Raw genomic sequence first — 21,527 nt, forward strand, 5'->3', positions numbered from 1 at the left:
TGACATCAAGAGGGCAGAGTTGTTTAATGCCTATTTTGCTTCAGACTTCACTAAAAAAATTTAATAGTGACCAAATACTCAACATAATTAATATTATCAACAAGGGGGAAGAAAGGCAAGCCAAAATAGGGAAAGAACATGTTAAGAATATTTAGATATGTTAGATGTATTCCAGTTGGGAGGGCCGGATGAAATTCATCCTACAGTCCTTAAGGAACTGGCTGAAGCAACCTTGAAACCATTAGCAATTTTCTTCGAGAACCCATGGAAGATGGGTGAGGTCCCAGACAAATGGAGAGGGCAGAAGTGGTGCGGGGAGGGGCAAAGGGTCACCTGCCCCTCCCCAATTGCCTCGCTGGGGATGGGAAGGGCCCAGCAGCACCCAGGAGCCAGAGTTTGAGTGTGGAATGTGATGAGTTCTGTGCTGTTAACACCCTCTGCCCTTGGAGCGGGGAGTTTGTTTATAAACAGAGGCAGGGTAATTAAGATAACAAAAGGCTTGTCATTAAGTTTAATTAAGGATCATTAGATGATCCTGAAAGCATTCCCAGGCACTCCATTTAAACGACAGGAAACAAAGGGTAGGAATAAATGATCCATTTTTAGAATGAAGAGAAGTAAATAGAGGTGTCCACAGGGGTCTGTACTGGGACCAGTGCTGTTCAACATATTCATGAATGATCTGCAAAACAGGGTAAACAGTGAGGTGGCAAAGTTTTCAGATGATACAAAATTACTCAAGATAGTTAAGTCCAAAACAGACTGCAAAGAGTTACAAAGGGATCACATAAAACTGGGTGACTTGGCAACAAAATGGCAGATGAAATTAATGTTAAATGCAAAGTAATGCACATGGCAAAATATAATCCCAACAATACATTCAAAATGATGGTGCCTAAATTAGCTGTTACCCATCAAGAAAGAGATCTTGGAGTCATTTTCAGTACTCTGAAAGAACTATGTTTCCAGAGTACTGCAAATGTATAAGAATCCTTCTCACTGTGCCTGTATCATCCTGAACTCATTCTCCAGCTTCAGCAGACTTAAAAATTATCACCAGTCATTAGTGGGACAGACACAACAGAATACTATAGCTGTCCTTAACGTGCAGGTCACATGGGAGGTCACGTACCCCCCTTTAGCTGGTGTCCCTCTTTGTATCCCTCCAACCTGTCACCTAGAAAACAACTTTGGTACTAGAAGATATTGGAACAAATCAAACAATTAATTTGTAAGCACCTAAGGGACAATGGGGTTATAAGGACTAGCCAGCAAGGATTTGTCAAGAACAAATCATGCCAAACCAACCTAATTTCCTTTTTTGACAGGGTGACTGACCTAGCGGATAGTGGAATAGCAATAGACATGATATATCTTGATTTTACTAAGGCTTTGACACAGTTTTACATGACATTCTTATAAGCCAACTAGGGAAATATGAAATTACTATAAGGTGGGTGCACAACTGGTTGAAAGACCAGACTCAAAGAGTAGTTATCAACCTGGGAGGGTGTATCAAGTGGGGTACCACAGGGATCAGTCCTGGTATTAGTCAATATTTTCATTAATGACCTGGGTAATGGAGTGGAGAGTGTGCTTATAAAATTTGCAGATGACACCAAGCTGGGAGCAGTTGCAAACACTTTGGAGGGCAGGTTTAGCATTAAAAACAAGCTTGACAAATTAGAGAATTGGTCTGAAATCAACAAAATGATATTCAGGAAAGACAAGTGAAAAGTACTTCACTTAGGAAGGAAAAATCAAATGAAAAACTTCAAAATGGGAAATAACTGGCTAGGTGATAGTACTGCTGAAAAGGATCTGGGGGGGATAGTGGATCACACTGAATATGAGTCAACAAAGTGATGCAGCTGTGAAAAAAGCTATCATTCTGGGGTACATTACAGTAATGTTGTATGTAAGACACAAGATAATTGTCCCACTCTAGTTGGCAATGCTGAGGCCTCAGCTGAGGTACTATGTCCAATTCTGGGCACCACACTTTAGGAAAGATGTGGAAAAATTGGAGCAAGTCCAGAGGAGAGCAACAAAAATGATAAAGGGTTTAGAAAACCTGACCTATGAGGAAAGGTTAAAAAACTGGTCATGTTTAGTTTTGAAAAAAAAGACTATGTAAGGGACCTGATAACAGTCTTCAAATATGTTAATGGTTGTTATCAAGAAGACAGAAATCAATTGTTTTCCTTGTCCACTGAAGGTAGAACAAGAAATAGTGGGCTTAATTTGCAGCAAGGAAGCTTCAGGTTAGATATTAGAGAAAACTTTCAAACTATAAGCGTACTTTAAACTCTGAAATAAGCTTCCAAGGGAAGTTGTGGAATCCCTATCACTGGAGATTTTTAAGAACAGGTTGGACAAACACAGGTCAAGGGTGGTCTAGGTTTACGTGGTTCTACCTCAGCACAGGGGGCTGGACTTGTTGACTTCTCAAGATCCCTTTCAGCCCATCACTTCTATGAATTCATGATTCATTAGAACACAGATGGGCAGGTGGATGGGTGAATATAATGGGTCTTCTAGGATTGAACAAATCTTCTAAACCAATTTGTCTCAATAGGCAAACAACAGGCCTTGTTTCCTCTCAATTCCTTGCTCATAGGCACTGACTTTCCAAGAAGAAGGCTGTGATCTCCTTTCCAGTAGCATGGTCACTTATGCTCCTTCTGTTGAGAGCAGAGTTTGGCCCAGATAGTCCAAACAATCTCCCCAACTGTCCTAGAGGCAGCTGACACTCTTAGGTCACCTCTATTCTCCAAATAATTCCACAATACATTCTGATTTTTGTCATATCCAATCTATTCTCTATGAGGTTAGCATCCATCGGGGTCTCCTGTTGTGGGACTAACCAACACCCTCAACTTGAAGAGGTCACTTTATGATAGTTGCCTCATGGGGTGTTAAGATGCATTTGCTATAGTTCTTTTCTCAAACTCTGTTATGATGTGATTGCTTCTGTTTTTTACACCCCCTGATTTTCAGGCAAATCAATGAGATGAAACAGAATGAATATCCCAAAAACCTAACAGTCCAAATCCTCCTTCTGGATGCTGACAGCTGTACTTCTGTGAGTAATACTGAGAACCCACTCATCAGACCAACACTGCATGGAGATCTGGAGTGGGTATGGGGTGGCTATTATGCTGATAATGTATCCAGCATCCTTGCTAAAGTAGCTAGGCCCTACTTGAGAGGGTGATGAAAGAGGACAATCTAAAGTTCTGGGCTTCATGCCTGGCTCACTGGTTCAGCCTCACCTTCTGATGGTCCTTCCCTCAGGAAAGGACTACAAAATCCCATTGCATTGCTCGAGTGCTGAACTGTGTTTCACTCCTCTGCTAACAGTGGAGGTACCAGTCTGGGTTTCATCTCTGGCAGCATGATGTTTGAGTCCCACTGGGATTCTGTGGTTTGCATTTCCATTGTGTTACTTTTGTGCCATGTTAGAAAAGTGATAGAAAGAAGGTGGTGAGCATTGTTGTTCCATTGTAATATCATTGTGTTTAGGAATGATCCTGCTGTATTCCCAGGTTGGTCCAAATCTCCCACGGCCAGTAAAATTACCAGTGTATTATCAAGCTAATAAATTAGTGGTAAAACCCTAACCTTCATGGTGTTATTGTTTCTTCATGTTTGGCAATGTCAGACACTACCCTGCCTAAACAGGTGACAAGACAGTAGCATCTTGCCTTGATTTTCAAGCCATGTGACAATGTTACCAAACCTCAACCCTCACCATTTCCAGCCCATTAACTTTCTAAGCACATCTTTGTCTTCCTTGCCTAGACCACTACAGTAAATGTGTCCAACACAGAAACGGCAGACAATGTGATCAAGAAGACAGCTAATCAGCTTGGACTTCCTGTAAGTAGCCACTGCACATCCTGCCAGATATTCTGTTGGGAAGGTGGCAACATCTGTTTTACAGTACGGTACAGGTACAGATATGGTGGAGTCTGGTAAAAATTGACAATAACTGGCTCTAGTTAGCCATTAGAATACTAGTATTCTCCAGACTACAGAGAATATGTTTGTCCAGATATAAAGATTTATAAAAACACACATCCACGTAATGGACCAAATTCAGGTTTTGAGTAAGTAAATGCAACTCCATTGATTTCCAGAGACTTACATCCACTTCTACCAGGGCTGATCGTGGCACGGAATCTCATTATGCAAGCTGATGGAAGATAGGAAATACTTGTGCCTGTGTAAACTTGAATAGCAATATTTGTAACCTTACATGTCAGTCAAGGCAAAACACAGAAACCTTCTGAACTTGAAGCTCGTACTGAGTGTTGCACTCATCCCTTTGTAGCCAGTAAATGCCACCATTCCTGAGGGGTCTTGGAATTGAGTGATGATGTCTGATCAATATGTCAAGAGACTTCCTGAATCTGAGCCTTCTATGTGGATGTTGGGGAAACCCTAGTTTGTTTTCATCCTTCTGGTTACCTTTCTCTCCCTCTCCTGAACCTTTCACCTTCCTCTGCATGTCAGACAAACAGATTCTGAGAGCTTGTCACTCCTAACCAGGCTGTTTTCCCAGATGTTTACAGCTATTCATTTCCTGACCCTTGGCCTGTTCCACTGTTACCTCTTCCAGTTGTTTTGTGTGCTGTGTCCAGCTTCTCCAGTCCCTCTTTTCAGTCCTTGGCCCCCTTTTATATGTTTTCCCTTCTCTTTCTCAATCCACAGGGTAGACCAAGTGACTACCACCTCTGGGTGATATCAGGAAAGGATGACCCTGCTTATCCCCTTATTGGTAAGAGCTCTTCCATTTTTCCTTTAGGTATGCCAGCATGTAGGTGCTGATGTAGCAGGTCAGTGATGATGATGATGATAATAATAATAATAATAATAATAATGTTGGTCACTGAATAAGGGAAGCATCTCTGTCTCTTTGCAAAATCCATCTCAACCTGCATGCTGGCTCTTTAAAGATCTGATGTTGCACTCACAATCCATTGTTAAAAAATGCTATGCACCCCTGGGTGTGAGCTCTTGGCATCTATAACCTTCAGTCGGTTGTTCCACACACACAAAAGACTTGCCAGATTGGACCCTTATCAATCAGGGCTGAGCATCTCCCACTAGGTCTTGAGTGCCTTCAGCTATTATTGACTTCTTGGGGAGCAAATCACACACTAACACGTAAAGCATAACAAGGACTGCATGCAGCATGTTGCTTTAGATGGTAGCAATGGCTTCCAATCTTGCAGGGGAAGCAGGTCTTGGCAGGTAGGTAAGTGAAGGAAGTCCTGTTTTAAAATGTATTTGTTGGTGACATTTAAGACTGCTATCAAAAGCCCAAAGTATTAATCTTTTTTGTTTGGTATTTATTTTTCAAAGCAGTCCAGCTCAGATTTAAAGAAACTGTTTTTCAGTCAAGAGGTCATAGCCCATTAAGTAGATGGTTTATTTCACAAGACTTTTTGTGTTGCTTTAGTCTGAATACCCACTCTAATCTGAAACCAATCTCACAAGGAGACACAGGGCTTTTGGAGAAATGTGCTTTGCAAATTGTTTATTTGAAAAGTTCCTTTTTTTTTTTTTTTTTTTTTTTTTTTTTTTTTTTACAATTTCTGTTTAGATTATAAAAACTTGGGGAGGTTGGAAGAAAATAAATGTGCATATGGGGGTTTCAGATCCAGGGCACTATCAGGGCTTTACATGAGATGATTTCAGAAGCACACAACTACCAAACAAAATAAAACATATTTTATCTTATTAATTCCAGGCATTAATCTTAGAAAGTACCAAAGCTGAAGTTTGCAAAAAAAAAAAATGTTTTTCATATTTGCATGATTGGCAAAAACAAGACAGCGAAGTATGATTAAATGTACAATTAAAATTAGACGGGGTATTTCCTTTGGCAAAGTGTATGAAGCCAGTCTCTCCAATCTTTCCCACAGCAATTTATAACAAATTCTATTATTACGTATGACGCTGTGATAGAATCATATTTAGGGAAGGGCCATTTGGATAAAATAAGAATCAAACCCAAGCTGACCTTTTTCTGGAGTTCAGAAAACTTTTAGGTATTTGTTTTAAGTTTTATTTTAATATATTTTCAAATCTTTGCAATTCCTGTCAGAGGCCAGAATCCCCCACATACCAGAAGGTACAGTGTCCTCCTGGTACTTTTAACATGACCAGAGCTATGAAGGACTGATCCTTTTGAAAGAGACAGGCTTCCTTTGTGCTGCTCTCGTAAGCACAATCAGAATTCTATATGTGGTCTAGCAATGGGGAGGGAACAAAGAATCACTCTGTGTTATACAATGTCCAGATCAAAGGTGCTCCGAAGCATCTAAACTGCGGGTTGCATATCTGAACAGAACTTTTTAAGGTCCAAGCATCACTCCCACTATTTTGACCAATACCCTGAGGGCCGAACTGATGATTAGCTACCTAAACTAAATCTTTTGGGGTTCAACAATAACATGTAATGGCTTGAGTGATACCCCAGCGGACAAGTTTTGTACTTGGATACAGCTTCCAGTGATGCCTGTCAAAATATATTTCTTATGCAGCGTAGCTGTAGACGTATTGGTCCCAGGATATTAGAGACAAGGTGGGTGAGGTAATATTGTTTATTGGACCAACTTCTGTTGGTGAGAGAGATGAACTTTCAAGCTACACCGAGCTCTTCTTCGTTTCCCAGACCTGAAGAAGAGCTTTGTGTAGCTTGAAAGCTTGTGTCTCTCACCAACAAAAGCTGGTCCAATAAAATATATTACCTCCCCCACCTTGCCTCTCTAATGTGTATTTGGTCATTTTAAAAAGTAGTTACTTTCCCGTTGTTGTTGAAATTGAGATGTGGTTTCCTTTCTGGATTGATTCTCCCATCGGGTGTGAGCACACTGGTTTGTTATTGTAGGCTTGCTCTGAAGAGCTTGTTGTCATCATAAGAGTGTTATTGTAGGGTTGTTTATGAGCACTTAGCAGCACACATTGGTTTGTGATTGTTGGTGTTTCTCGCCACATGCTTGCTGAGCATGCTTATTTGTTATGGTCATTAGTGAAGGGAAGCACCTGCTGGATTTTTATTGTAGGGTAGCGTGTGAGCAGAGGGTAGTGAACGTTAGTATAGGATGTGTACACCAGTTGGTTAATTGTAGAATACCTCGTGAGCACAGGAATTCACACACTGGATTGTTATTGTAGGGTAGCTTGTGAGTAGAGGGACACACATACTGGTTTGTTACACAGAGGTGTGCATATGGAGTGTTATCTAGGGTGGCTAATGAAGATTGGGCTGATGGCTTTTGATTGATTGACTGATTTTAAAAACAGTCATGACATATTTATAGAGTGGTGGGGGGAATGTAAATAGTGACACCCCCATAAAAACCACAGATGTGTGCCCTAAGGTAGACGGATCAAGTTTGATGCATGTCCCTTTGGTGTCTGTTTAAAGTAAATAAAATTCTATTGTCTTTCCAAATGAGATTGTATTCACATCTGATAATGTGAAGCTATTAAGGAAACAATTCTCCCCACCCTTCAGTGCTCACACACGCAACGGGAGCTCAGCCTCCATCCTTCAGGAACCTTTTTCATATCTCCAGTAGCCAGTATTATAATGGGTTACCAAACCCAGGAAGTTATTAAAGTAAATTTTCCACTTTCCACTGCCACTACAAATAAACGAGCTCAGAATGTGTGCCTCAGAGAGGGGTGCATGGTTAGTAGATAGTGCACTGGACTGGGAGTCAGGAGAGAAGGAGGTCTGTCATAAATATAAAGGGAAGAGTAACAACCTCTATGTATGCAGTAACATAAAATCCCTCCTGGCCAGAGGTACAGAATCACTTTATCTTTAAGGGGTTAAGAAGTTCAAATAACCTGGTTGGCACCTGACCAAAAGGACCAATAAGGAAAGAAGATACTTTCAAATCTTGCAGGGGGGAGAGGTTTTGTTTGTGCTCTCTTTGATGTTTCCTTTCTGGATGGAGAGAGAGACCAAGCAGGTAAAACATATCCTGAAAAATACCTGAAATCATACATTTACAATTACAGAAATTATAAGTAAAGGCAAGGAAATGTGTTAGATTATCTTTTGTTTTAGCTTGTGATTTTTCCCTATGCTGAGAGGGAGTTTTATTCCTGTTTTTTGTAACTTTGAAACTGAGCCTAAGGGGAATCCTCTGTGTTTAAATCTTTTTATTACCCTGTAAAGTTACCTTCCATCCTGATTTTGCAGGTGTGAGTCTTTTACTTTTTCTTTAAATAAAGTTCTTCCTTTAAGAACCTGTTTGATTTTCAGTGTCCTAGAGACAAAGGGTCTGGTCGGTACTCACATTATTCTCAAGCCTCCCCAGGAAAGGGGGTGAAAGGGCTTGGGGGAATATTTTGGGGAACAAGGGACTCCAAGTGACCCTTTTCCTGAATTTTTGTCTAAATCAGTTGGTGGTGGTGGCAGTACTGTTCAAGGACAAGGAAAGGATTTGTGCCTTGGGGAAGATTTTAACCTAAGCTGGTAAAAATAAGCTTAGAGGGTCTTTCATGCGGGTCCCCACATCTGTACCCCAGAGTTCAGAGTGGGGAGGGAACCCTGACAGGGTCTATTCCCCACTCTGCCACTGGCCAGCTGTGTGACCTTGGACAAGTCACTTTGCCTCTCTGTTTTCCCTCCCACGCTTGTCTGTCCTGTCCGTTCATTTAACACCATCAGACCCCGGTCATCGGCAGGCAGGATCAAACCTGGGGCCTCTGGAGCTAAATGCATGAGCCTCAGGCCATATGGCTCTTAGCTAAGGCTGTAGAGTAGACTCATTAATCTCTCTCTAAGTGGTCTCATGCCACTTGATGGGACAGAACACCACACCCAGGAGGTGTGTGGGTTACATTTAGACTGTAAACTCTTCACAGCATTTCTCACTATGCATTTTGTACAGTGCCTAGCACAATGGGGCCTAATCCCAGTTGGGGCCTCTAAGCACTACTGTAATTCAAATCTTAATAATGATGTGTTCCTCTGCATTCAGATTTGGGAAGGCTGAGGCATGAATGCCTAGTGAGGCCATCCAGCATACCCTTCCAAAATATCATTTTAAATCTAAGAGTTGCTGCATTGATCTTTACACTCCTGTCTGTGTTCTTCAAGGCAACATCTCACATCTGAAAAAGCAACTGAACCTTCACTTTTATCCTTCTCCTTTTTCCTTGGATTTCTTTTCCCCTAGTGAATGTAGTGCTCGTCTAAGTTCCCTCTAAGCTGCGAGGCCACGCAGCAGCCTATTAAGCCCCGCGCAGGTACTCAGGGCTGCGGTGAGGAGAGATGCCTCTCCCCCAGCCCCAGACCTGCCGCAGCAGGGAGAGGTGCCCCTCCCACAGCCCCAACCCAACCCAGCCCCGCCCCAGAGCTCCCGGGGGAGAGGCACCTCTCCACCCCAACACAGGTGCTGCTGTGGGTTGTGTGATGATGATGTGTGACACATCACCTCCATATTGATGCACATAACAAAATTCATTCTCCACATGCTTGGGAAAAATTAGAGAGAACACTGACGCTCGTGCAAGGTTCTAGGCTGAAACCCTCTTCAGTCAAAGTTTTCTCTTTAGCCCAGAGCATATGCAGCATTGGCACAGCAGAGCAGGCTTCCCCAAATCTTGGCCACTGAGCAGTGCACCTCACCTCTGACCTAGAGGAAAGCATATCAGGGAGTAATAGGAGGGCTCTGTCTCCATGGCCCATTCAGTCCTTGGGCTCTCTGATGGGATTGCCACCAACTCACTGCTGTGGAAGTTGTGAGATGTGGATGTCTGACCACTACAAACCAAACCGGGTCCCCTAATTGCTTTCACAGCATGAAATTCATGAGTTCTGCATCCTCACCTGGTCTTTCTGTGGCTCTTGTCTCAACAGGTCATGAGCATCCTTTCAGCATCATACTGAGCTGCCTCCGAGACTCTGTTGACCAGCACCAGGGAACCAACAACAACACACTCCTAGCTGATGGGACAGAGGCTTCCCTCCTGGATCAGCTTCCCAAGGACAGGCAGTGTCAGTTCATCCTGAAACCCAGGCCCCAAGCTCCAAGGCAGCTGAGGAGAGGTGAGAGCCCGGATGATACCGTGTGCCCCTTCAAAGAACTTGGGAGCTCTCCCTGTGACAGTTGCTGACTTTCTGTTGCATTGTGTTTTTATTTTAGATAGACCCTCTCAGCTTGAATATATCCGCAGTGAAAGGAGGGTTGATTTTGTCCCTTCATAAATCAGAGCCTGTTCCTGCTCCCACTGAACATACATTGACTTCAGGGGTAGCAGGACTTCACCCTTAACCGTTACTTTGGCTCTCATTACCAAATTTCAGGTGCTTGATTAGCATTCAACAGAAAGTTACGATCCCCTTGGATGAATTGCTATGCGCCACACACAGCATCACCAAAAAGACCATATTTAGCTCTCTGACCGGGTCTTCCCAAGAAGCATAGGAGACATGTTGTTTCTGAGGTCTTTGTTTATTGACCGGCTAATGGTTTACTGATGCCTTGAATTCACCATGTAATAACATCCATGCTAGAGCCATTCAAATGATACAAGAATTATCCATGACAAATGTATTTGCCAATTGATGAAAAATGCGCCAGTAGTTTCTCTGATGAATATTATTTGACCCTCTGTAGAGCTGCACACATAATAAAAAAGATGATTCACAGATAACGTATTCACGAAGAGATAGAAGAAGTTCATCACTCAGGGCCGAATGCACAAAAGAAGTTATGTGCCGAAGTCCGTGTTTTAGGCACCTAAGTCCCAGTTTCAGGTTCACTGTGATGAACAAAACTCCCGCTGAACCCTGAAAGTGCCTAAACTCACTTAGCACCTAAGTTTTTGCACTTAAGTTCCCGAGGTGCCTATGTTTCTCACTCTGGGCATGTGCATGGCTGCCTGCCTGTGGGCATTCAGGGGCTTATCTCCCAACTGAGTCCTGGAGTGATTCCCAAAACAAGGGAAGAAAGGCACTTGCCAGCCTAACTCGCCTGATCTGACAGTTGTGCTCAGAAGCTGCCTACCTGATCCGTCCCCTGTAGGTGAGCTTACATGAAGCAGCAGCCCCTCCCCACCCCGTAACATTATTAACCCTCAGTGCAACAGCTTCAACTTGAGAGACTGGGGGACTCCCTATAACTGTAAAATATCCGACAGCCCAGTGGGTAGGGCACTCACCTGAGAGGTGGCAGATCCCTCTTCAAAGAGGGGAACTTGGAACTGTTGGTCTCCCGCATCCCAGGGGAGTACCCTAACCACTGGGCTCCTCCTCCCCCCACCCACTTGTTGCTAAGATAGTGCAGGCTTCCTAAATCAAAGGGGGGTTCCCAGCTAAGACTCACAAACAGAGTTAGGTGCCCCCCTGCAGCTTGGACTTAGGCACCTATCTCTTAGAAAGGGGTGGAAATTAGCACCCACCCACCCCCACCATTGGCTCCCCACCTACCCTACTGGCTTTTGTGACTTGCATTCTAAGGGGGCTAGCTCTCCCCATTCATTGTATAGGAGCCTACACACCTAACTCAGGCTTTGTGAATAGTAGTAATTTTTTTCCAGGGCCCTAAAAGTGACGCGTCGTGGCACACAGCATCACAGCGCCTAACTCCTTTGGAGCATTCAGCCCTTAAAGTGCTAGGGAATATGCCCAGGCAACTCTAAGCCACTCGCTGCACTGCAGTAAGGAGACGCATGACTGAATGGTGTCCCCAGCATTAAGGCTGCCCAGCCCTTCTTCACAGTAGATAAATGACTTCTATTATTGTTGTTGTTATTATTATTATTTTATTATGACTAACATTTATTACGGTAGTGCCGAAGGGCCAGCCAAGAATGGGCCCCCAGCGTGCTAGACGCTGTACAAACAGCGATGGCATGTTTGTGAACTATTTGCCCCTGTGGCTTTTCACTAGGAGACTGACCTTACTCTGCAGACTGGATTTAAGAGACTTCTCCCAGTCAAGACTCCCATATATTTCCAGTCCATGACATAGGAATTTTGACATTCTATTTCACTGTAATAGATATAAATCCATCTGCATAACTCTGACCCCCAACCCCATGGCTAATGCACAGTCCTTGCACAATGAGCACACTGTAACGCAAGGGGCTCTTGGCTATTTCAGAATCCTTGCAGAAACATACCAAGAGGAAGAAATCCTTGATTGACTGGGCTTTGCGACGGACTTCCAGCACCCCCACGGGCAGCCCAACATCACATTCTCCACCCACCCCACGGAAACTCTTTGGCCTGTCTTTGTCCTCTGTGTGTCCCGACGGAATCCTCCCCAAGCCGATTATGGTAAGGTGGGGTTTATGTCATGAATCCCAGCATAAGTTTGAATAGATCATCTATCCATCCACCTCTGTATCAGTCACCTGTGGTATCTCTGAGGCTCCTGTCACCCAGGTGTGTATGGGCAGGAGGAAGAGTAGTACTCTCCTGTGCTATAACATTGATTCAGTACTCCTTCAAAATCATGAACAAAAGCATCCCCTACAGAGTCACCCATATCACTTCCTGTACCATCTAGATTTCCTCGAGAATCTCCTATCTAATGCTGACCAGCCTTAGCCCTGGTTCAGATGATAAACCCTTCTAAATCTATCTTGGGGCTGGGCTTTCTCCTAGGACATGCTGCTTCTGCTGTACCAGGAAGGTCCCTCCACAAGAGGCATTTTCAGGCGCTCAGCCAATGCCAAGATCTGCAAGGAACTGAAAGAGAAATTGAACTCTGGAGATGATGTCCAGATGGATGGCGAGTCAGTCTTTGTGGCTGCAGCAGTCATCACTGTAAGTTACTCCAAGCAGTACTGCCCTCTGGGCTAAAATATACCCTCGCACAGCACTTTGCATTCAGTGAGGGGAGTAACATGATCCCACCAGCCAGAGGAAAGCATTTTTAATTGGGCACATTCTGCATACCCTGCCCCTGTCTCATGGCTGGGTACATGTAAGAGAGGAGACATGTCCCTGCATGCATGGAGATTTTCTGCTTTAACTGTCTTTAACATGCAGAAAGGAATATTGGCCCTCAGGCCAGTATCCCTTTTTGTACCTTCTAATGCAAAACTACAACAGAACCTCAGGCAGCAAGGGGTTAAACAGATTAGGGCTGTGTCTGCACTGCAGAGTTAACTTGAATTACCTGCATTCAAGTTATTCCTGCCAAGTTAGCCTAGCTCAAGTGCTAGCAGCCACACTGCAGTATAACATTCGAGCTGCTGTGTCCACACTGGCACGGCACTCATTGGTGTATGTCGCTAGGACTTCGGGGAGTTCCTTGTGCTACAGCAAGTGGAGCTGCTCTGTGAATTATTTCCCAGTGAATTGTGGAAGAACTTGTGGGAAGGCACTGGAGGACTAGTGGCACTTGAGTGACGCTTACCTGTGTCCACACTACACAGTGGTTGTGTTAGCAGCTGATGAGTTGTGCTAATTCAGGCTTTACACTCTACCTTCTGATGGGCCAGCCAGCTCGCATGAAAAGCACCATTGCACTTGAGTTAAGGCTGGTTGAGTGTGGATGGGACTTGAGCTGGGGCAACACTCAAGTTATAACTTAACTTAAATGAGATGAGAACAGTTCACGTCTGCACTTGAAATGTGTTCCCAGTTCTCCACTTGTTGGCCAGCCTACAGGGTAGAAATCTGCCCAGGTCACTATTTGCTTGAATGGGGATTCAGACTGATTCCAATTCAAGCCATATATTGGGCTGTGGAATAGTATCCCAAGGGAAGTGGTAGAAACCCCATTGTTTGGACATTTAAATCTGGACTAGGCAAAGCCCTGGCAAATGTACAATACTATGGAGAATAATCCAGCTCTAGCCAGTGGATGGATTAGACAGTCCTTTTCCTTCTATGACACACAGACCAAGTCTGTTTGCAGTGCTGCATGCCATGGGGAGCAGGGAGGCGTTGTGGGAATTGATTTGTGTCACGTTTCATTTTATCTTATGTTTAATTTAAATGAACATTTATGCATCATGAAACAAATGATTCAAAACTGACCAGAATGCTCTGCATATATATATTTAATTCAGGATTTTCTACGAAATATACCTGATAGTGTTCTATCCTCAGACATGCACGGGCTGTGGATGGAAGCTGTGGACACAGTAAATCGAGGGCATAAGACTGAAGCCATCAAAAGGTATGTAAATATCCCACTGTGTCTCTCTTGAGGAGGCATGTATCATTTCCACCTGCACAGCATAGTTACCATGTTCTAAGAGACTCCTCATATTGCTGTAGGCCAGCTCACTGCTCTGGAGCCACTGGCTGCTGATGGGTATGCATGCCAGTTGCTAGCAGAGTTGGTCAGAACATTTTCATCAAAACAATTTTTTAATGAAAGATGTTGACATTTTTGACACAATTGTTCATGAGATTTTTTTTTTCTTTACCAAACCTCCACCCTGGCCCCTACCAAAAAAAATCTTTTCTGATGACAAGCTGTAATTACTAGAATTCAAGCAAAGAAAGGACAGTGATTTGGATTTCAGTGGTACTATTGGATATAAATGGAATTAGATGCTTAACTATGGTGGTTCTTTCTTGCATGAACAAAGTTAAAACGACAGCCACATCAGTGTGATAGTCAGGAAGGAGTAGTCTGCCAGACATAGTATCAGGGACCTGATGCGGTTATTTACCTGCCTCAGACTGGCACATTGAGCAGGACTTGTCCATTAGCATCACATGGGCATAACCCATATGACAAATCTCTTCCTGTACCTAGCTCAGTACAGGGTTTTTTTTAAACGGTAAGAGTTTGGCTGGTCCTCCTTCCCCTCAGATCTTTGTACCGTAGGTCCTAGCAAAGTGCATCACTGTCCGTGCTGCTGGCATTGGTCTGTATGTGTGTCCTCCAGGCATTCTAGCATCTGCTGAGGCACTATGGACAAAAGTCCAAATTTTCCCAGAATGCACTAGGCAGCATGGTAGGTGTGAATGCACAAACATGATAGGGACATAACTGTGTGGTGAACATAACTCAAACCTATTTGTTGTAGAGGGGTCAGATGAGAGTGTCACAAACAGGTTACAAAAATGCCATTGTACCTGTAATATAGGCAGGGCTTTTGAAAGTCAATTGTCATTTTTGGGGACCAGGTTTTACAAGCTCCTTGTTTTGCTTTGTTTCTTTTCCCTGGGCAGTTTGGTGAAGCAGCTCCCAGAAGCCAACCTCATTTTACTCAGACACCTATTTGGAGTCCTGCATCATATTGAGCAGAATTCAGGGGAGAATCAGATGAATGCATTTAACCTGGCTCTTTGCATAGCTCCCAACATGCTATGGCTTCCTAGCCCCACTGGGCCTGAAGAGGAAAGCAGGTCTACAAAGAAGGTAAATACTCTTGGTGGGATTCTGCCCGTGATTTTCTTCCCCTCTTCCCATCTCCTATGACATGTTCCTCTGCAGCCTACAAAGGAAATATAAAGTGTTAAACTACTTTAGGTAAGTAGCCTTTTTTGCTTCAACACCACCACCCTGTGCAGATTGCTGTGGGGTGACTTGGCCACCGAGGTTCTCCAGGGATGGAGGCACCAAAAGAAGTCGTGATCTGCTCTAACAAATGGACTTCCCTGCTGGACGTCTTGTGCTGGGAGTGGCTAGGAGGGCATTTAGCATTCCATTAGAAGGGAGGAAACTGCCTCTCCATCTGAAATATCTAATAATGGTGGCACCATCCTGCAGAGAGGAACAAATCTAACATCATGACACATCTCCCCAGAGGCAGAATATTGCCTGTGATATGATGACAATAATAATTAGGACCACAGGATTTGCTGTATCAGCTCACATTATTGGTCCATTTACTCCAGCTTCTTGCCTCCGGCTATGGCTAATACACAAGCATCCAAGCTAGAAGAGGTACTTTCTAGCTTTCTGAGCCAAAGAGACGCTTCAGAATTAAGTGTTGCATTTGTCCAGAGAAAGGCATCATCATATTGTCTCCCTGGGCTATTTTGTCTTGGAGGATAATAAAGGTGGATATATTTTCCCCAAACTGACCCCAGTGTTTCCTCTCCTTCGGCAGGTGGCCATGTTAGTGCAGTTCCTGATTGAAAACTCAGCGGAAATTTTCGGAGGTGACATCACTTCGCTGTTTCAAAGAGCAGACAAACAAAAGTCAAAAAGCTCTGAGGATTTCCTGGGTAAGGCTGTGGAAACTCCCCGGAGATGTCTGGTCACTCACAACTGCTGTCAAATGCCTCTTACAAAGAAAATTACAATTCCCACACTCCTTGTCCAGGGGAAACTAGAAGAGAGGACTCGATCGTAGCCAGTCCTTTCCCCTTACTTCCTGCATATGTTTTGATGAGGGCATTGAAGGATGCAGGCACAGCACCACAGATATGCATCCCTATTTGGCTGGCTTTCCCCTTCTCCATTACCCCACTATCGTTTCCAGCTGCTCCAAGTTTGACAGACAGACAATTTGCCTCAGAATTCATGGAGCAAGCACCATTTCTCAATGGCCTTTTTTTTTAAGTGGAACAGTTTAAACCAATTTTCTAAAATTAGACTTGGTAGGTCGGAATTTAAAGGGATCCATGTGCCTCTACTGAATACACACAGACTGTGGTCTAATGATGAGAGCCTGAGTCTTGTGAGCCGGGACTTTGGGGTTCCATTTCCACTTCTGCCACAGACTTGCTGTGTAGCCTTGAGAAAGTCATTTCCCCCACTCCATGCCTCAGTTTCCCCAACTGTAAAACACGGTGGATAATTCTCCTTCTGCCTCGCAGAAGTCTTGTGAGAATTAATTAATTAACATTCATAAAGCACTTGAAGATCTTCAAAGGGAAGATACTCTGTTGTTTCAGTTATAGAATATGGCTGCACTTTGAGCTGGGAGGGGGTGAGAATCTGAGATGCTGGACACACACTCAGGACAGGTAGCCTTTCCTGCCACTTGCACCACCACAGCTACCCTCTATTTTTAGCGCACTAGCTTGATCAGAGCTAGCATGGGTTTGTCTCCTCAAGCTGGGTATCGCCTCCATCTCAAAGTGCAGACATACCCTTTGGTACCTAGTTGATAGGCACTTTGCAGGTAGATAGGAACACAGATAATTATGTGCATTTCTGTAGAATTGCAGAGTTAATTTGCATTCTCTCTGAATGTCTTCCCCAGGTATTGGCATGGCTCAGCACAACGATTCCTCTGATGAGATGGAGTTTGCTGCCTGTGACCAGGAAAGACCAAAGCATCATCATGTGCCTCAAGCCGTCTCCATGTTTGACCCGTCCTGTGGTTTGTTACTTGAAGAGGAGCAGGAAGACTGGGATCTGTTTAGTGAGATCACTGCCTGCTACCAAAGCAAAACCAAGAAGAATGCCAGCGCAGACAGTTATGACCTCCTAGAGGAAGAGGGCTCCTTCTGCTCCATTGACTCCATACGTTCACTGAGTCCTGCAAGGGATCGGTGCTCTTCTGAGCCCAGTGTCTGCCTCAGCTCTCAGCTCCCCGCCCAGTGCCATGAGCCGGTGGCCCGCCAGTCCAGCTGTGATGCCACCATCATGCATAGTCACACTGATTACATCCAGAGGCTCAAGCAGCTGCAGCTGGAGAGCCAGAAGCTGATTGATGAAGGCCTGAGCCCTGGGCTGAATAAGACCAGGCAGAATTTCTGGCAATCACCTCAGACCAGCTCTAGGGTGAAGAAGCTCAGCTTTCAGAAAACCAGCCTGTCCAACAGGTCCAGCTTCTCCAGTCTTTCCTCGACCACCACTTCCCCTTCAGCCTCTTCACTAAGCTCCTTAGACAGCGCTTTCTCCTACTGCTCTGAGTCCTCAGCCTTCAGCCCCACAGATGTCTCCTCCCTGCCTTTCATGTTTGGCACCTCCACCCGACTCCATGCCTTGTCTCCAAAGACAGCAAAGAGGTCCCTGAAAGAATGGAAAAAGCCCTTGACATCTCCTTTGCCCTTGAACCCTGGTGACTTGGACTCATGGAGCAAGTATGAGCAGAGGGACATGTGGAGCAGTCATAGCATTGGGGAAGTGAAGGGCTTTGCGCCCATCAATGGGGCAGCCGTGGGAAGCCTGTTAAGTGAGAGTGACTGGGAGGAAGAGGAAAAACAAGCGAGATGTGCCAGGAGCTCTGGACAAGCTCTTGGAAACCAATATTATTTCAAGGAGTCTGAATGTAAAACAGACCCCCCCACTTATATCCCAGCCAATGAGAGCTCATCAGCTATTGGCCAGCAAGGGCCCAGGGAGAAATCAGTTAAGCACATTGAGATAAAAGGCCCAGAGGTTTCCCTTCCCAGGCAGGAAAGCCTGAAGTGCACCAAGATAACCTTTTACATGGCCCCAAATAAAGGAAGCCCACAGAGGTCTCCAGTGGAACAGGAGGATGAGGGTTTCTCAGTGAGCGTCCATAGCACCAAATCGAACAGCAGCAGTGACCAAAACACGTCCAAGAGCCAACAAACAGTAAGAGTCCATATACCCCAGACAGTGTTCTATGGGCAGAACACCCCTTTGGTGCTGCAGTCTGTCTCCAGGAGATACCATCACGAAGCAACGCGCCAGCAGCTGCAGGTGGAGTGCAAAGAGACTCCCCAAAGCATTCCCCCTGCAGAGGGGCTGACGGACGATGCTCAGCAAGTGGCATCTGCCAAAAGCCACAGGAAGAGCATCAACGCCTTCAGCCACACCATCCGTATCATCCTCCCAGCCTCCATCCGCAACACCGTCAGGGAATACTTCAAGCATGATGAGGCTAAGAACTGCCATGCAGCGGATGCAGAAGCTGTGGAGAGCGAACTCATCCGGGGCAGGGTGGAGTGGCTCAAAAGCCAACCACACACGGATGCATCTCCAGAGGAGTGCAAAACAGTGGCATTTGCAGAAGAGACATTTGTCTAGGAGTGGAGAGAGAGGGAACTGTGATTGTTTTTTATCCAGCATGCTGGGAAAATGTCTGTAAGATACGAGTGAGGTGTGAAGAATCTAACAGTCTGTGTGGGTCAATAAGTGTGACATGATGCTAATGTGTAATTAATGTTTGGGTTTGGGGGTTTTTAATTCTTTGCTACCTTTTTTCTACAAAAGGTACTTAACTGACCAGTGCCCAGTGGGCTGAATCCTCCCCTAGAGTTTTAAATTAGCTGAATTGTACAGAGACCTTCATCTGAATTTCAAGTTCTCCTGATTGTTTTGCCTCAAGTCATAGGTGTGGGTGGGTGAGTGAGGGGCTTGGACAGCAAACCTATCTTACATTTCATAAAAAACTCATGGTGGATCCTTAACAGTGGAGCAAAGCTTTGAGTCACCCTACAAATTTTTAAAGTTTGCACAAAACTCCACAATGTTTTTAATTTTTTGTCACCGGTTTTTATTGAAATCCAAAATATGCTGCTTCACCCCTAACTCAAAATGCACAGCTAGTTCTTCTTTCTCTAACCTCCTTGCCCCCCCATAGTGTGGCTTAGAATTGAAGGGTTTTCTTTGTTGACTGAGGCTGGGATTTCAAAGACACCTGAGGGAGTCAGTTGCCCAATTCCCATTGAGTTAAAGGATTAGGTACCTTGAAAATTGCAATGTCGATCTGTTATAGTGCATCCACTTTCTCTTCTTCTGGCTTCCCCCAACAAGTATTTGGTGCAGATCCTCAGCTTGTGTAAATGGTTGTGGCCCCACTGTCTTCAATGGAACTACAGTAAAACCTCAGAGTTACGAACCCCTGGGGAATGGAGGTTGTTTGTAACTCTGAACAAAATGTTATGGTTGTTCTTTCAAAAACTTGCAACTGAACATTGACTTAATACAGTTTTGAAACTTTACTATGCAGAAGAAAAATGCTGCTTTTAACCATCTTAATTTAAATGAAACAAGCACAGAAACAGTTTCTGTACTTTCTCAAATCTTTTTAAACTTTCCCTTTATTTGTTTAGTAGTTTATGTTTAATACAGTACAGTACTGTATTTGCCTTTTTTTTTTCCTTTGCTGCTGCTTGATTGCGTACTTTTGGTTCCAAATGAGATGTGTGGTTGACTGGTCAGTTTGTAACTCTGATGTTCGTAATTCTGAGGTTCTATTGTATGACAATTTACATTTGGGGGGGGGGGTCTTCTCCTTGGTTCATCTCAGTGAGTGGCTGAGCCTATATAAGTCTCTTGGAGGAAATAATTGTTTCCTGGGGACTTTAACTGATGGTGAAATTTCGAGAACTCCCTTCTCAGGTATAGAGGCAGTGAATGTGGGGATCCTAATTAAATCCTTGATCATTCTTATGAGGAATTGAGTATGGTTTGGTTTTGGCATGATGTCCAAGGAGTTGTGGAAGTAGTTGAGAAGTGTTGCCGAGTGGATACTGAAGTAAGGTCCTCTCTGGCCAGAAAGCTGTCATGCAGTCCAATTACTGCACTACATATGGCTGAGAGAACAGCAGCTGTTACACAGATACAGCTTCCCCCGAGTAGTGATTAAGTCCCACTCAGTGAAGTGCATCCACCAATGTGTCGACTGACTGCAGCAGGTCTGGATCTGGGGAGAAGTACAAATGATGTGAGTTTTAGAGAGGATTTAATAATGAAGCTGCCAGTGATTCACCAGGACAGGAAACTTGAAAACATAGCCTCAGAGCATCTGAACCACGGCGTTCAATGAGCCTGTCCTGAAATCCTCAGCTAGGTCAGACCCATTCAAACTTGTTTAGAAGTTAATGATGCTGCAGTTCACTTCCAAAGAGGCTGATGCCTTAGTTTGATGGAGGGTAGGAATTGCAGGTTTCTATAGATGGGAAAAGTCACAAAGGTTAAAGGTTTTTGGATGTTTGGTTTGAATGTTTTGCAGGAGTTTCCAAAGCTGGTCCCCCCACTGCCACACCCATCTTTTTAAAGTGAAACTAGGGAGGACAGAGAAGAGAATAGCAGAACCCAAGGAATTTGTGCATTTCTATTCACTGCTTTAGGGCCTGATCCTTCACAGTGCTAAGTGGTTCCTACAAGCTGCTGAGCTCTTTCCTTTTCCACTGCTGGAGCTGCTCAGCACCTCCCAGGACTGGACCCTAATGCAGAGGGAGGTAATGTCTAATCAGTACAAATCACCATCACTGCTCCGATCAATGCCCCTGGAAATCACCAGGGAAGAAGCTTGTCCCGTGCTCTTTGGCTTTTCCTGGTAAATTACATGTCATCAGGGGAGAGGAGGGCACAATAGCCCATTTTCAGGGTGTACTGAGCTCAGTTGGGTACGTGCAGCTTTTGACAGAATCTGTGGCTCCTTTTATTCCTGGTTCACCTTGATGGCCTTTGCCTGATGAAAGATGTATATAATTGTACTACAAAACACCCACGATCGTTTCCCTCACACATGCTCACTGGAGAGTTGTTCACCTTCTTTTCCCACGCTATGGTTGTAATTATTTCAATAAAAGAAACACAGCTTTGTTTGTCCTTTAATGCCAGGCACATGCCTCGTGTTTCCTTGTCTTTAGTTCTACAATAGATAGTGCTGAGAAGCAGAGCTGGATCGACAGCCCTGGGGTT

At 44.4% G+C, this 21,527-nt stretch overlaps 1 protein-coding gene across 6 annotated transcripts in view; it reads left to right on the forward strand.

The window, feature by feature from the left end:
• The window catches only part of LOC102933104 (rho GTPase-activating protein 20), a 58,081-nt gene extending 36,641 nt beyond the window's left edge, over window positions 1-21,440 (forward strand). For all 6 annotated transcript variants that reach the window (XM_043522431.1, XM_043522432.1, XM_037908880.2 and 3 more), the window contains 10 exons: window positions 3,001-3,085; window positions 3,805-3,882; window positions 4,717-4,783; window positions 9,893-10,081; window positions 12,141-12,316; window positions 12,647-12,808; window positions 14,062-14,171; window positions 15,179-15,368; window positions 16,063-16,180; window positions 17,164-21,440. In XM_043522431.1, coding sequence (XP_043378366.1) covers window positions 3,001-3,085; window positions 3,805-3,882; window positions 4,717-4,783; window positions 9,893-10,081; window positions 12,141-12,316; window positions 12,647-12,808; window positions 14,062-14,171; window positions 15,179-15,368; window positions 16,063-16,180; window positions 17,164-18,902 — 2,914 coding nt within the window. In that variant the 3' untranslated portion in view covers window positions 18,903-21,440. The remainder of the gene's footprint in view (window positions 1-3,000; window positions 3,086-3,804; window positions 3,883-4,716; window positions 4,784-9,892; window positions 10,082-12,140; window positions 12,317-12,646; window positions 12,809-14,061; window positions 14,172-15,178; window positions 15,369-16,062; window positions 16,181-17,163) is intronic.
• The last annotated feature ends 87 nt before the right edge of the window (window positions 21,441-21,527 follow it).

Source organism: Chelonia mydas, chromosome 9, assembly GCF_015237465.2.
Source record: "Chelonia mydas isolate rCheMyd1 chromosome 9, rCheMyd1.pri.v2, whole genome shotgun sequence".
NCBI classification, from domain to species: Eukaryota; Metazoa; Chordata; order Testudines; family Cheloniidae; genus Chelonia; species Chelonia mydas.